Raw genomic sequence first — 16,404 nt, 5'->3', positions numbered from 1 at the left:
ATTGTCCTGAAGCTCATATTTGGACACCATCCTCGCTAGCTGTCAGCGTTCGCACCAACCCTTTTCTAGTCCCCATCTATTCACCTGCTCAGAAAACACTTTGCTGCTTAATGCCTCCCCAGAGTTTCTCCTGCTGCAAAGGTTTTCAATTAGACAGACGGGAGACGGGGATGGAGGGCAGAACTGAGAGCAGGAGGAAGGCTTTTACACCTCTGATCCATGACGGTAAGAGTCTTAATGAGGGATTTGAAGCTTGGGAGGGCTGGAGCAACAGAGGGATGGAGGCGAGGCAGACACCTGCACACCTGCAGGGGAGGGGAGCATGATAAGCATGTGTTTGGATGTGTGAATGTCGGCCTAGGAGGGGTGCTGGTAACGTGTGAGCTGCGACGTCTGTGTGCGCACCGTGTGTGTGTAGGAGATGTGTGGCAATAAAAAAATCACTCTGTATGCTCAAGCATGTAAGTGTGTCTCCATGTGAGAAGGAGTAAAACGCTGCGCAGGAACGCGCCTGCTGGTGTGATCAGCGACAGCCTGGTGGCATCTGTCAGTAAAAAAACACCACTGGGAGAAGTGACACGGCTCCCGGACAATAACACAGAGGAGCTTGAGAGCCACTTGTAGCTGCATTTCTTTTGAGAAAATGCTACCAACATCAAATGCGATGTCAAGAAGCGTTGGAGCTCGTCTTAAAGCCAATGATTTGTTTAAATGAGGAGACCCAGATTGCGTCAGCGTCTTTGAATCTGTCACACACACAGTACACGATGTGAGAGGGGTATAAAAGCTCAGCTCCCACAGAAGTAGGGATGATCTTTAAACAGTGCTGCATTTGCCGTCCCTGTTTCAATGTGTTGCCGCAATCACAATTCAAAATCAGACAGAACGATGTCCAGATTAAAGACAAGATAAAGATAAAATTAATGCCATTCCAAGTTAATCTGACAGGATGTCCATAAAGTCTCTTCACCAATTGTTGAGATGTCTTAAACAGATTTGTTCAATTGTACTTGGTGGATCAAAGTTTTGAATCGCAGTGCACTGCAACAATAAAGAAAGGTGAACACAGTAAGTCAGAAAATAACTGTGTCATGAAACTGTTCGTACAGCTTCATTTTCATTTCCTTTTTTCATTTATTGGACACTTTGAATATCCAGATGCAGGATTTGAGCTCAAACAGTCTCTCTGTCGAGAGATTAAACTTTTTAATCTCAATTAATCGCACTAAAATTGAGTTAACTCACAATTACGGCAAATAAATGACACATTTTGTATCTGTTCTGAATTTAACTTAAAGGAAGATTTTATCAACACAAGATTGGCCAACAATGTTGTGTTGTGCTGTTAGCATGTTATTGAACCTTCTCAGAGCCTCTGAGGTAAAGAATGTTCTTGACACTATTACTTATGTTGGGTTGTTGTGGTAAACAAGTGTTTGCATGAGGAGAGCATTAGAGGCCACTCTGGTGTTGATAACACCTTGCATTAAGTTACATTTAGAACAGATACAAAATGTGAGACTAACTCAGCTCCAATGCGATCGATTGAGATTAAAAAATAAAATAAAAAAATCTATGAACAGCCCTATATTAGTACAACTTTTGCATGATTATTTACAATATATGAAATACTAGGCATCTACTTGTATGGATGATCTTAGAACTCTGAAGTGGATAAAATATTGTTGGCTATTGTTAAGGCCACGTTCTCAGAATGTGTTAGTCATTATTATTCATCATTATTCAAAGAAAAAAAAAGAGTCGAATAAAAGGAGGAGCTGTTACAGAACTCTTCACTCCTCTGAGTAATGCACCACTGATTCTAACATGTACATATGTGAAGCAGGTAGACCATTCGAATGGTAGTTCTAAGCACCCCAAATTGTCCTCCATCGCTGTAACACAAAATCAGTGAATAGACTTCGTTTCATGATTGTGGACACACAGAGCAATAAATGCACTAAAAGTCTGACAAATTCAAGAAGGTAAGTGTAATCAATGTTTTTCTAACCATGGTAAGGAAACTGCACGCCATCGTTCTCATGTTTTATCTTCCTCTCCTGCACACTCGCCAAATGGTGCTGCACTGAAAGTGGAGAAGGGTATTGTTAACACTGAGGAAGGGAAGAGTCAAAGAGAGAAACAGATGAGCGAGAGAGGTGAGTGAGTGATCAAAGGCAGTTAATAGATGCAAAGCCTTCATGTTAAGATGTTTTACATGCCAAATATCTTGATCTGTTCAACAAGTGAAACACTTAGTGTGGGATTAATGGGGAAGTGGCAATGAGGGATCGGTATCTAAGCATTACGGAGGATAACCATAATGCTAGGTGGAATGTAAATATTCTGATTTCATCTTTGGGAGAAGTGTGTTGGAAGCTGTTTTGGTTTAAGGAACCTGTTAGTCACTGCGCATTACAGCTGCAGGCCAGAGTTGCTAATCAATGGACTGTGTGGTGATGTCATGACAGGAAATCACAGACAGAAGATGGTGCACAGAGTAGGACAAAGAGAGACACATTCTACAGAGAGGCGTAACAAAGTTTCATGACACTTGAGGGGAAGGTGTGAGGAGAGACAGGGCAGTACCTGCGTCCATGTCATTGGTCCATGCGCTGGACTGAGAGGAGCTGGCAGCTGGTGAACGTCCAGGATAGAATACATCATCTGTGGGGCTTTCCAGCTCACTGTCATCTAAAGACTTTCTCTTCGTTGAACTGAGGACATGGAGAGATTATGTGATAAATAAAGGCAAAGCAGGATGTTTAACTACTTCATTTTATCATAAAAAACAGACGGTGACATTAAATAGATGATGACGGTGACTCAAAGTTTTCCAGATTGGATGACAGTCAATTTTACAGCGAGAGACAGAAAGAAAATGATGAAAGAAAGAGTCATAAAAGAACAGATAGGACGATCACAGAGCTTTTGTTTCTGCATGTAAATTTGAAGATTGTAACTACCTCCGTGGAAGATTTGCATACAACTCCACCTCAGACCTAAATGAAGGCAGGTGACGGAAGTGCAAGGAGAGAAGTTGTACGTTAAGTAAGACACAAAAGAGGAGCAGAAAATAAAGGCAGAAGAAATAAAGGCAGCAAAGACAAGCAGATAAGAGGCTCAGGAAAATGGTATAAAGTAGAAGTCAACAACTGAATGACATGGCAGTATCGCTGACATGGTTGGAATCTAGATTGTGGCTATAGAACCTTGGCAGACATTTACAACTTCACACATTCCAACATTGTATTCTACACTGACGACTGCCACACTAGACTGCTCATGCAAAACATTAATGCCACTAAACTGGAAGCTCTTTACCTGGTGGAAGGAGGGGAAGTGAGGGAGCGCCGCCCCAGAGCCACCTGGTTGATGTTGTAGTAGCTTGGACTGCTGTCCAGGTCCGCTAGTGAAAAATTGGGACCCGACGCTGTGGCAACAGGAGCTAACAAGAAGAAAGACAAGTCAGAGTTTTAACTCGGGTCAAAACTTGGGTCTTTGTTTTCTATAGTTCCCTTTCAGATCAGTAAGACAGGAAATAAAATTATTTTAATATTAAGATAAAAGCCATATTTAGATCATGTAAATGATAAAGCACGTCAGTTAATAATTCTTAAAACACTAACAACTAACATTTCCAGTGGGATAAAAGGGCATTCGATCTTAAAAAGAGAGGAGAAATGTTGGTGTACACAGCACGAGTTAACAGTTCCACCTAACAATGTTATCAGTTGCAATAAAATTGCAATCCCAGTGTTTGCACACATTTGTAACCTCAGTTTTCCAAATCCAAGCCCAACTGTTTGGCTGATTCTCTGGGTTCTAAACACCACAGCAAATTAAGGCGGTGTTGCTGTAATGTCCATGTACAGGTGTCCCATGTTAACACAGTCACTAAGCAATCATATCAGAGAAGTATAAACCTATACCAGCGAACAGCTTGTTAATGGTGTTTGTGCCACCTGTAATGGTGACTGCCTAATCGCTTTCATGTCCTCCATGATTTCATGCCAAACGAAAAAAAAAAAATCTGAACTTGGCAGAGCGTTTGGATCGGGTCAGCAGGCCTGTGCAGTGGGAAACATACAGGCAACTTCATAAAGCAAGCGGTAAGCAAAACAAAACCAGACCACCATTCCACATTGTTTACTTACTTTGTGACACTCTGACTAGCTCTGCCACGTTCCACACTCCCGAGGTTACGAAGCAGTCTTGGAAACTCAAATGTCCTTCAGAAATCAAGACACACATATCTCAACACTTAAAAAGGCATCAATCAAAAATGAATTTCAATTTGGTGAGTCAAAGGCGATTAGTAGGATGGGATGAATTCCAGGAATTGCAGTTTTTGTGTGCTTGAACTTACCGTTCGGTGGTGGCTTAATGTCTGTATCCCCCTGGCTGGAGCTGTCTGATTGTCCAGATTCTGCACAAAGAGATACAAGAATTAGAACAGTAGTTCTTAACTATAGGGCCGTGTGGTAGTGTGTCACTGAACTGACTTGACAGCTGCACATTTGTGATAGTTACTATGGAGAAGTTCTTGCAAAGAAAAAATGATCAAGAAAGTGAAAGAAATTGTTCGTGAAAGCATCTGTTGAAGCAGTTTTGAAAATTAATAACAACATTTTGTGGCGATACTTTCATTTACACTTCACTTCTCTCTTCTTTAGAGTTTAAATAAAATACATTATTTTATTTTATGATATTTACACATGGTTTTACTATCCTTATTTTATGCAGAATTTTATTTAGTTTTTCCAACAACAGTTTGCATCAAGTGTATTTTTCTTCTTTAGTAAATTATATGAACATAACTTGCACCTTTTCGATGACAAATAAATGTCTTTGCAATGACCACATGGTTTCATATCATTGCACAAGTTTTTGGTTTGTTCAGGTGTAAATATGGTTATTGATCACAAATGAAATAAAGATAAATGACACAGATCTATGACTTGAATGGGCCCCAGGCCCATTTGTTGTGGGAAAGATGGGCCCTGAGATCAAAAAGGTTCAGCACCCCTGTCTTAGAAGACAGTGTCAAACAGCAATATTGACTTGTAAGAGGACATGACTGCTGCTGCATCAGGTCGCTCAAGTGAGCAGAAAAGAACTTGTATTTTCTCCTCAGTCGGGTGTCACTTCTGACTTAAGGTGCGATGATTTACAATGCGCTGCACTACCATTAAGTATCTAACCATGCAATCATATCCCGCGCCCTAATCCTATTTAATACCTTCTCGCTGGAGGAGATTTACTTTGCATAAATAGAGCACCTTACGCATAGGCACTTGCGTATCAACACACACCCACACAACCACGCTCGCTCAAGCTGTTTCTCTATTTTTTTGGTTTCACACTTTTAAGAATATCGTTATCTTGGCTTGGGTGTTTCAGACAAGATGGAGGCAAGATCGGTTTCTTTGGAAGGAGAAATGCTACAAAGATTGTTCATGAATTTGCAGAAAGTCAGAAGCTGTGTCAGAGCCTTCGTTCAGTGCAGCCACGTGTCTGAGATGCTCGGGAGGCACAGTGTGAAGAACTGGCGTGTGTTGGATGTGAAAATACGAGGGCCCGTTCATTCAGGCTGTGTTGCGTCGTAGCTTGCTAACATGCAAGTCAAAGGATGTGTTTATCTGCAGGCTGTAGGTGATAAGAGAGCACAGAGATTCTTGCCAGCAGCACTTGCCTTGCAGCCTCACTAAGCCACAGATTACTGAGCCGAAACAATAACAGACCTGTCTCGCTGCCTACGAAGCACCGCATATCCACGGAGGGACAGGCAAGAGCCAGAATGAAAGAAAGAATGAAACCGATCTTCTCTTTCCTCTCTCCTCTCATGCTGCATCTCTCACTCTTGTCTGTCTCTCGATCACTGCCGGGGTGAATTTCTGGCAGCCATCTTAGAGCTTGGCAGCCATCTTAGCATTGGCGGTAGCGCCGCATTCCAGCTAACTGACGGCACTCACTCCAAAACATACGAAGCTGTGCTCCCGCAGCGCACACATTTAAAAACACACACTCATATGTGAACAAACACTGAGGTACACATGCAGTAAATATATATATGTAAGCTGCTGAGAAAACAGTCCGCCGTCTACGGACCTTCTACCTTCAGTTCATCAAGGAGCTCGACAATATTTCAAGCTAAACGTCTTCCTGGAAATAAATATCGGTACAAACTCGAACCACAAGTGTTTGCTTTCAATAGTAGTACTGTGGAGCCTGTTCAGGTAAGGAAAGTAAAATACATGAATTCATCTTCAGCTCTAGTAGAAGCAACTAACAAATGAATAAAGATGATGCTTTCAAAAAAAAAAGAATATAAATACCTAGCATTAGCTTAATCAGAAATAAGCAGTGGTATCACTTCACAGCATTTTTACAGTTGGCAGCTGATGTACTAGAAAACTGAAGCAGGCAGTCGATTAAAAAAAGATAGAAAGGTAAAATGGAGGAGGTTGGTAAGCAGTTATCACCTCTTTGTCCGCTGCAGCCTCAAACAGCAGTCTAAACCAGGACAAACCCTCCCCAGTCACCCAGCTAACCAAACATCCACCCCCTTATCTTGCCACCGCAGCCTTCACAAGCCCTCTATTGAGCAATGCCAGTTTTAGCCCGACGGCCCCAAGATGCCACGGCACCATCATCTCGCTGAACTTTCCAACCTTTCAGCCTACAGCAAAATGTCACGTCACTTAACAAGAAAAATACAAGTTTTTGTTGCGCTGCTGATAAAATGAAGTGCACGTCTCCGACCAATAGCGTTTAATTAAAAGTGCGCCGCATGGGATGGAATGTTTCTGACATTATGAGTATCTCATGGGTTTTACGCAAGAGAACGCCTCTGGGAATCAAGCTGCCTCAAGTTGAAACACATTCATTGAATTGATCGATTAAAAGACAGTGGTAAGAATTTGATCCTATTTGAAAATTCATTGAGATCAACAACAACAAAAAGAGAGAAATAACATTCACAGCTGCATACACACAAGTCTTTTCTATTCTTGCTTTGCTCGTGCATGGCTCTGCAACAACTCTTCCTGGAACCCGCCTATGTTTGGGTCGCTGACCTTTTGGTAGCCTAGGTCGCTCGGCTTGTCTACCGTTTGCCAACAACATGTGGATGATCACTTGCAAATTAGGCTTTAGCTCACTGATCTTCTGGGATGCGCCGTCTTAACCTGCTGCCATCAGAGGTCAGACAGACGGGCCAGTCAGACATGTCATTCCTGACCCGACGGCGTGTAAAAAATGGACGCTAACATTTCAGGTGACAATCACACTAGCTGGTTTTCTCCTATGGTACTTGTGATAAACATTTACCATCAGCCTTCTGCAGCAGTCTGCACCCACACTGTGAGTCAAGCAACATAGATGTGGAAACTTGAGACTTTTGGGTCTTCTCCTTCTTTGTTGGAACAAATGTCAATTTTGTGCTCCCCGCCCTCCCTCCCACCCCCCAAAACACAGGATAACACTTTTACAGCCTCCCTATTGGGTTTTGCTTAAGAGGTTTATCGGTATGGTGCTAAACATTCTGACCTTTTTTTAATCCCTAATGCGCTTAAAATGTACCAAACCATCATAATCCCCCTGGCTATCCCACACAGACCTTCATTATGCTATTATATTTATTCATTTTATCCGAGTATAAATATATTTGAGGCACATTTTTTGTGCAAAAATACCTTTAACTGATATTAGTACTACAATGAAAACAGTTACGCAAAGGGATGTAGCGGATATGCTTAGGTAAATGGAAGGCATACTATTTGTGTTTCTGCCCCCTGAATCACTATGTCACTGTGCCAGGGAGGCAGTGTGACACACAGTGTGTGTGTGTGTGTGTGCGTGCGTGCGTGTGCATGTGTGTACGTGGAGCAGGTGGGTCTGGCTGCTCTGCACAGCTTGCTGCCCATCTGTGCGCCCGTCTGTGTGCCGCCTGCGCCCACGCTCTGCCAGCAGCACAGCACCACAGCAAGAAGACCCAGGAGAGAGAGATGCTGAGAGATGAGTATTGGGGAGCTAAGAACGACTCTGTGGCACTGATGGGATGAGCAGATACAAAGGACTAAGAAGCGAATGTGTATTGTGCGGTGTCAAAGGTTTTTATAAGGAATGATGAGATGGATGAGGACAGTGGTGGTGAGGTTCAGAACCTCTCCTCACTTCAAAGCCACTTCAGGTCCCAATAGCATGGTCCCGAAAAGTGTCTCTACATTTACCAATGTATGCACACACAGAATTGCCAGTGAGGTTCCCAACTGCATAAAAAAAAACAGACTTAGTAAAGTCATCAGGGTGTTTGCAAGCTGTCACAATTCCAGCCAATAACTGCGCTTTAAGAAAATCAACTGAGGACATTTACTTAATTAACCTGCCCAATGGCCTCTACTAATCAATTTGGGAAAATTGGCACCTTCACTTACCAAGTATTTTGAATATACTCTGCCTCAGTACAGTCAAGGCGAAGACTGTGGCACCAGTGCCAACCTTCTCCACACAGCAATTAGAGCTTGGAAATTTTGCTCAAGGACAATTCTGCACTGTCTCTTGAGGTAGCAGGACGAGAAAATGATTTTTCTACATTTACTGCCTCTGTTTGCCAAAAAACAAGTGAAAGACATATCACTTTTGGAAGTATTAATAGTGATTCTGGAGGAAAACCACCAATATATGTATCTTCAGCTTGAATGCCACTAAGTTAGAATCACTTAGTCTACATATATGTGTACATAAAATCTGCCCGGTTCAAAGTTTTACGATGATCTCTCATTAAATCTTTATCTCACCACAACAAAAACACAGAGGTAGTTGCTACAAATGACATATAGGATTTGTAGTAGTAAAAAATGCAATGAAATGTTAATGTAAAAATACATAGGCAGTACTTTATATTTAAATTGTTTTCTTTGTTAGTTTCTTTGATTTGGTACTAACCAAACCATCACCATGGAACCACACATGGAATACTGAACCATGTAGAGAACAAACAAATAGTTGACCCACATAATCCCCAATTACGAAATAGATAGATGTTCTATGATACTGCAGACACACTGCAACCCAAGGTCAATTGTGCTCTTCCCGAATGATGTGTCCTCTAACAGTCCAAAAAAAATCCCTGGATGAATGAGTGACTCTAAAGTATCCAGAGTTGAGCGAGTGGCTGTCTTTTAATGTGTGCTGTGCCTCCGGCCCAGTGCTTCAGGGATTGGCTCCCTGCTACTCTGGATTCAGCGAGATGTAATTATATTCAATTAATTTCAGGAGTCCATTCTCATTTCGACAGTTGCTATCTTTCAACAACATCAACTGAAACTGTACTGTATTGTATTTTATTGAAAGAAAAGTTTCATTTAAAATATCCAACATAAACATTTATTTTTCAACAAGCATTAATGGGTACATTACAGTTCATTTGCTGAATATTTGCCTGTGCATAAGAGTGTGTGTTTAACTCAGGGGCCCCCTGCACAGTTCATGACCCTACCTAACAGAGTGTGAACATCCCCCTGCCAAGCTGATACTGATATAACTGTCCAGTAAGTGGTGTTGACACCGGTATTATTACCCTGACAACTTCCATCTCTTCTTAGAGTAAAGGAGTCAACTGGGGCGGGGGCCCGAGTGTATTAAGGACTAGTGTCTCTGCTGCCCTGCTGCCGTCCAAATAAATACAGCTGCACAAAAGCCGGAAAGGGAAAGAGAAGGAAAACGGGGGGAGGGAGAAGGAAGGAGGAACAGTGGGGGCTGCGGTGTTACATTTACCCTTTGCTGCTACCTACACAGCTCCGATTTGATACAAACATCAGTGTCACACTCCGTGTAGAGAGGCAGCTGCAGTGGGGAGAGTAACCACCAGGAGGCATTTTCTTGGCAGACAGAAAGTATGATGAAATGCAAATAAAGCATCAAGGCCTTGGGCCAAGAGTCTAGCTCAGACTTCACTCTAGACTGAGGAGAGAAGCAGGCCAGGAACAGAAATAATGCAAGACAAAGACATGAAAAGACAGAGATGTGACGTAAATGAAATCAAACTGAAATTTGTAGACGAGTATAATATGCAGATGTGGGTTGGAGCTTATCCCTGCCTCGGATAGCGTGATCCCACACATTGCATATACGCAAGAATGATCAAAGAAAGTGTTTCCACTGACTTTCATCTCGACGTTAGAAGCCAAGTGTTGATTTGACAAAGAATCAGTATGAGAAGGGGAATCCTGCAAAATGATGGAAAGCTTGGAAAAAAAGACACTCAGATGTAAATGTAAAAAGGAAATCTCCAAATGACCTTCTGTAATGGGAATAACGTGTGGCTGGGAATAAACAAAGCTCTGCCAGAAACCGAGAGCCGATTGATGGAGACTGAAATCGGCATCTTTTGGTCTGAGGCTATGGATGCGAATAGACAGGATAGGAGCAGAAGAATGAGAGGAAATATGTTACAGTAATAATGAAATAAATAGGTAGTGCCACGATTGACCTCAGTGAAGTGAAGTTTCAACGATACAGTAAGTCGGATGTTTGAAAGTATCACAAGTGCTCAACATGGCTGAGTACGCATTGGTTTAAAAAGTGTAATAGTTCAAAATCATATGCTGAAATACTGAAGATTTTATGAGATCAACCCAACTACATTGTTTTTAAGTTTGACCTTTTGTTGCCATGCAAAACTGACTATTTCATGTATATGGGTTGTTACTTTGGGTCTTTGGTGCCTCAGCTTTCATGTACTGTAGTTATGTACAGATTTCTTAAAGCAACCTGCAGAAAATTTTCATTTAATCTAAAATAAAGTGGTCACAAAAGAATTTCCATTCGCTGACACTATGTTAATATTCATTTTATCATTGTTTCCTGCTCCACTGGTCTTAACCAAGTGCATCAAAGGGGGCGTGGTCATGGCAAGGCGAGGCAGACTTTTAACTGCGCAGATCAGATTTATGGAGAATTAAAAACTACAGAGAGTCGTGCTCTACTGGGCTCTCATATGTTAGACGCCCAAAATGACCATCAGATGGGACCTATACAGTGACAGCGAAGATTGCCTCATCACATCTATATTTCAATGCAACTCTCATGGTTACAGTGCCTTTGTGCCCATCATGTTTTTGCTTGTTGCTAGACACATAAAAGAATACGAATTACACACATAAAAAACTCGTACACTTGCAAAATCAAGGACGTGATGATAACATTAAGAAAACATCCTCAACAGACACACACTGTTTGGACACTTCCACGCACTTCCAAAGTGCTACAGAGCAAGGTTGCCAACTCCTCCAAAGTGCCACTGTGATAACAGCAATAAACATTAGTCCTGCTGTCGAGTCCCTTTCTCCAGAGGTACGCTTAAACTAAAACTTGGAGCAGCTGTGACAGTTTGAAAACATAATAATACATCGATGGGTCTGTTTAGGGCACTTACGGTAAAACAGGCGCTGCAATTACAGGAGATCTCATAACTTCCGTTCTCCAGAGAGACGCCATTATACACACTAAGAAGGTAATACAGCAGATTTATGGAGGAAATTATAACGTGGATGAATATTTATTCGGAGAAAAACAACAACTGCATTTTAAAGCAAAAGGTTTGAATGACATTAAATGCATTAGTATAAGTGTCATTTTCTTAATTTCTTATAGCCGCTGAGTTTCGTGATGAGAGTTACTTATATACGCCGGGCGATAAAGACTGTTGGCCGGCACATACAGAGAATTAACTGAGCTGGACAAAAGCACAGAATGTCTCACAGGAAGCAGGGAGATTTCAAGTGACTCATTCGGCCACTCTGTGCCAAGCGTACACAGGGGTACAGTGGGAGGATGGCTAGGCAGGGGGTAGAATTAGAAAAAAGGACGAGTGCGATGGGGGATGGAACAACTCAGCCTATACAGTAAATGCTGCATATTACGCTGAGTGAAAGCAACATGGCGTTGAACTTGATCAAAGAGTCCGTACTGTGACGCTGGCAACCCACACAAACACAATAGAAACACAGCAGCGCAAGGACACAGAGCATAAACCCAGTAGCCAGGTGACCTTTGACCTGTTGGCACTGTTACTGAGGATGATGCCAACCAGGACTGCGCAGGAAGTGGAGGAAATGGTGTGTGTATGTGTGTTTGTTTATGCACGAAGGGGTGTGAACAGAACTTTCCAATCACAGCCACGAAGGCTGTATAATATGAGTCAGACTGATAAGGGTTGATTCTTACACGTCATGTTCAACTTGTTTTTCCAAGTAAGTCAGGATCACAGATAAAGCTGTCGATGGAAATAGGTGTTGACATGCAGAGAGAAGTTAGTAGGAAGAAAAGATAAATGGTCCTAAATAAACACACAGTCAGGCTTGAGTCAGTCTTTGTCCTTTGTATGGTCTGCTGAGGGCAGATGTGGCGAGGGATGGACGGTGAGGTCATGTGGGGGAGCTGGAGACAGGCGCGAGGGCCAGCCTGAAGGCAACGCAGAAATACGCAATGCCAACAGAGTTTATGCAGGAACGTGTGACTGATGGGGTGGGCGGGTGAGAGTGAGGATAGGTGCATGGACGATGAAAGCTCTTAGACGCACTAATAATGGCAAGAATATACAAGTTCACCAAAAACCTGTTTCAGCAAGGAAATCACTCAACGACCTGCTGGCATTAAAAGTGAACTATCACATCAGCTTAGTCTGCAGAAACTAGAGCCCAGTCCAGTACAAAAAGCACTGGCTGTGCCTTGGATTGAGGTTAGTAATCTGTGCTCATAACACATCAACACCAGCTAGTAAATAACACTAAGAGTGACTAGCCTTCGCTCAATATAGGACCTTATATAAGTGTTACTTCTAAAGACTTTTGAACTTGTCGTGCAGGGAAAAAAGACGGATGTGTTTTGATAACTTTTATCAGACTCCTTCATCAGTGGCAGTGGACAAACCGAAAACCAGACATAAGAAACTGCTAAGCTACTTGCACAAACGTGCATTGGTTAATAGAAAGGAAGACGCGTAAAAAAGGTGAAAGCCATCCGCTGAAAAGCACCGCCGTAAAACCAAAGGTAAGACCATGATCAGATAATTACACCCTGTAAATTCAGCAAATGGTAGCACAATCTGCCAAGCTATAGTCTTAAACAGCTTTGCTTGGGAAAAACAAGGCAAGAGCGTAGCAGATGTGGATAAATTAGGTTGTTGATGTACTGTTGATGTACAGTAAATAAGATCGCCATCTGTCTGCAAATGCAAACTTTAACACACACTTTTTCTACTACAGTATAATGTGGCGGGGATGGAGGTTTTGGATTCATGCAGAACCCGACCAAAAAGAACATTGATTGTTAATTTGGAATTAATGGACAAGATGGGCGTTAATTTGTATTTCATCTTTTATACCAAAGATGCTGATGCAGAGGTGGGCGGCCAGTTGGCCATGTGCCTTATTACACTGTTTTACGAATTCTAAATTCTTATTTTCCAACAACTCTTAGCAGTATTCCTGTCCCTCTAAATAGAAATTGTAATTCTAATAAAGCGCCATAATATCGCATTCACGTTTAACTCACAGTTCCGTTTTAAGATATTCACTATCTTAAAAAGATCTTCCAATTATAATGATACATGATGATAATCTTTAAATAAAATCTATAAATATAACATTAATATTGTAATAATAATATAATATAATAATAATTCCAAACTTAAGAATTGAATAATATCATTGTTTTAACTCAACGTACTTTCAGCATATAACATCTTAGCATAACAGCACTTTTTTTAGGAACAAAATTATGTTTAATTCCTTGTGGCTTTTGACTTGACAGCTTTCACAACAGTCTTCTTAAGTTACCCACCCTTGAACTAGAACTTCTAGCATACGGGCAGCAGAGAGTGTGAAAGAAAATAAATGTAGCTGTCAGTCAGTAAGTTAGTTTTTCAATTGCAAATGTACAGACACTTGCATCACCATCATTTAAGGTCAGTGGATTGTCAGAAACATCTAACAGATGCTTTGCTTCATTTCCCAGGATCAATACACACAATTTCAGCCTCATTCTAGCCTCAAAAAAGTCATCTTTGTTTTAGCAGAAGCTGCATCCATCTTCATCACTTATGTCTAAATCCATTACAAAGTGAATGCAAAGCTCTGAGGAAAATTGCCACAGAACTTTCCAAAAGAAACGGTCTACATTGGGTTGAAGATGAGAGTGATTTTAGCAATTCTTCTTCTTGTTAGCTCAAGTTTATATAAGGGCTACCCCCTACCATTAACTCTTGGCACTAAGCTTCTAAGCCCATCCCGCTTAACGTCTTTTCCCTAAATCTAAATCTCAATCACCTCCTTACCACAGTCACTCATCACATCATCCTGTTCTTGGCTCAAGCTTAGCGACACACAAAATGTCTCATGGCACATATGGTGAGTGGACCGCCGTTTTTTACTCCACCGCCCTGTAAAGCGTGCCTCACCATATGAATCAAATAAATATAGTGCCATCATCATCATCAGGAACTGCGAAGGTGGTATCATCGCCAGTGATCGACGGTTCAATGCCTCAACACGTCATCAATCTTAGTTCACTTTCAGCACAACTACATCTAATCCCACCTGCGTATGGCGCTTAGAGCTACAGATGTACACACCAGTGGGTTCACAGGGTTCATCCCAACCATGAAAGCCTTTTTGTCTGCGCCAGATGTTTAATAAGTCATCAGATAATGGTTTGATTAAAGGCTTCTCTCACTACATCTCCAAAAACACCCGGTACTGCCAAATGTAAAAATAAGCAAAGAGAACTGTGAATATATTTGTGTCAAGAACCATTTGCAGCTCTACGTTGAAGCAAACCCGACATTAAGATGTAGGTTTTATGGGGGTTGATTAGACGCAGAGCAGACACATTGGCACAAATGGCAACATTCAACACCAAAAATGGCTTTAGTCAAATCACTTTTAACATTCCTACTCGTAGCATACCTCCTCGGCCCCCAACTGTTCTGAGCTTGGAGGGAAAAGCTTTTGATTTGGTTGTGACTGGCAGCTCATGTAAACACTGCATCAGCAAGTGAACGATAGTGGAGACCGGGAGGGAGTTGAACGCCAGCCAAAAGCTGCAAAGCCAAGTTTGGCTCTATAGTGCTCCTTGCGTGTGTGTGTGTGCGCGTGTGTGTGTGGTGAAAGGAAGGCTTGTATGAGCCGCCATCGGTGTGTGTACATACAGTATATGAGCACATGTGTGTCTGTGTTTAACCCATTTACGTAACCGGCGAGGTCCTTGAGTTCAAGCAAATTTTAAAGACTGCGCGTGAGCCAGGAAAGCCCAAAAAGCTATAGGAGGAGATGAATGGGGGCAGGAAAGGAACCTCTGCCAAAATGTAAAAACTTAGGGATGAGGTAGGCTGAGTGCTGATGGGGAAGACAGAGAGGAGGCAGAAAGGAGGATATATAGGGGCAAAGATGAAGGCGCACTTCTTCTTACGACTACAAACGCTTACTACAAAAGAAGGGGCCGTTAGAATCCGTTAGAATGAATATGGGAGGAAGATGTTTCTTGTCACAAAGATTGAACGTTCCTCCAAGGGCAGACAGTTTATTGGCTCAAAGACAATTTATGAAGAGATTAGGACATGGAGAGATTTATCACCGATGATGACGGCAGGCTACGGACCAGAGATAACTGTGAGAAACTGTCAGAAGAACCAGACAAGGAAGACAGAAAAGGCACAGAGGTGACAAAAGTATAAATTAGAGGAGAGGGGAAGAGAAAAGAAATAGGCAGAAAAGCTCATTTCTGGTGGGACTCCAAGAGCCAGCATCTGTTTGGCTGGGGCTCAGAAAAGTCTAGTGTTTCACCCTGCAGCGCCCGGGGGAATGCTATTCCAGGCTGCATGGGCTTCTATGAAAAACAGCTTTATGTGGAAAAGGGGAGATGAAGGGAACCGGAGAAAGACAGGCTACAAGGGAAGGAAGGAGAGCGGGAGTGATGGGAAGGAAGGAGGGAGCAGCAAGAAAAAGTGAGGGATGCTGATGTCGGTGTCAGAAAATGAGCAAATATCTCAGATTTTTTATGATCATATTGGTTAACACTTAAGACCAATATATGGATAAAAAAAAAGGGACCATGAAGTCCATGTGTCACATGTTTATATGATTTAAATCATTCCCCAGTGCATCCGGGACACATTCACAGCTGCACTTGAATAACCTGTGTTGGTAATAACCACAGCAACCAAAGATGTTGTGGTGACCTCACTATAGTCGGAAATATAAGGGGTCAAAGAGATAGCCATCATTTTTGTTTTACATATCTCAGCTAATCTAAACACTGGACAGCCAGAAGAACAATCACTCCCACACACACATACACACTTGTTCCCTGTCCCTCCTCTACATCTGGGCAAGGCCAGCT

The 16,404-nt window shown here is 42.1% G+C and overlaps 1 protein-coding gene across 12 annotated transcripts in view; it reads right to left on the bottom strand.

Annotated features, from left to right (window-relative positions):
• The window catches only part of LOC128753696 (nuclear factor 1 X-type-like), a 91,410-nt gene that overhangs the window by 19,344 nt on the left and 55,662 nt on the right, over positions 1–16,404 (bottom strand). For 7 of the 12 annotated variants that reach the window (XM_053855654.1, XM_053855648.1, XM_053855656.1 and 4 more), the window contains 6 exons: positions 4,370–4,429; positions 4,158–4,232; positions 3,325–3,448; positions 2,967–3,002; positions 2,590–2,717; positions 2,012–2,086 (listed from right to left, as the gene is read on the bottom strand). In XM_053855654.1, the coding sequence (XP_053711629.1) occupies positions 2,012–2,086; positions 2,590–2,717; positions 2,967–3,002; positions 3,325–3,448; positions 4,158–4,232; positions 4,370–4,429 (498 nt within the window). The remainder of the gene's footprint in view (positions 1–2,011; positions 2,087–2,589; positions 2,718–2,966; positions 3,003–3,324; positions 3,449–4,157; positions 4,233–4,369; positions 4,430–16,404) is intronic. The other 5 variants (XM_053855649.1, XM_053855659.1, XM_053855653.1 and 2 more) reach the window with 3 other exon arrangements.

Source organism: Synchiropus splendidus, chromosome 2 (genome assembly GCF_027744825.2).
Source record: "Synchiropus splendidus isolate RoL2022-P1 chromosome 2, RoL_Sspl_1.0, whole genome shotgun sequence".
Taxonomy (NCBI): domain Eukaryota; kingdom Metazoa; phylum Chordata; class Actinopteri; order Syngnathiformes; family Callionymidae; genus Synchiropus; species Synchiropus splendidus.
This window is presented reverse-complemented; position numbering and strand designations above follow the sequence as displayed.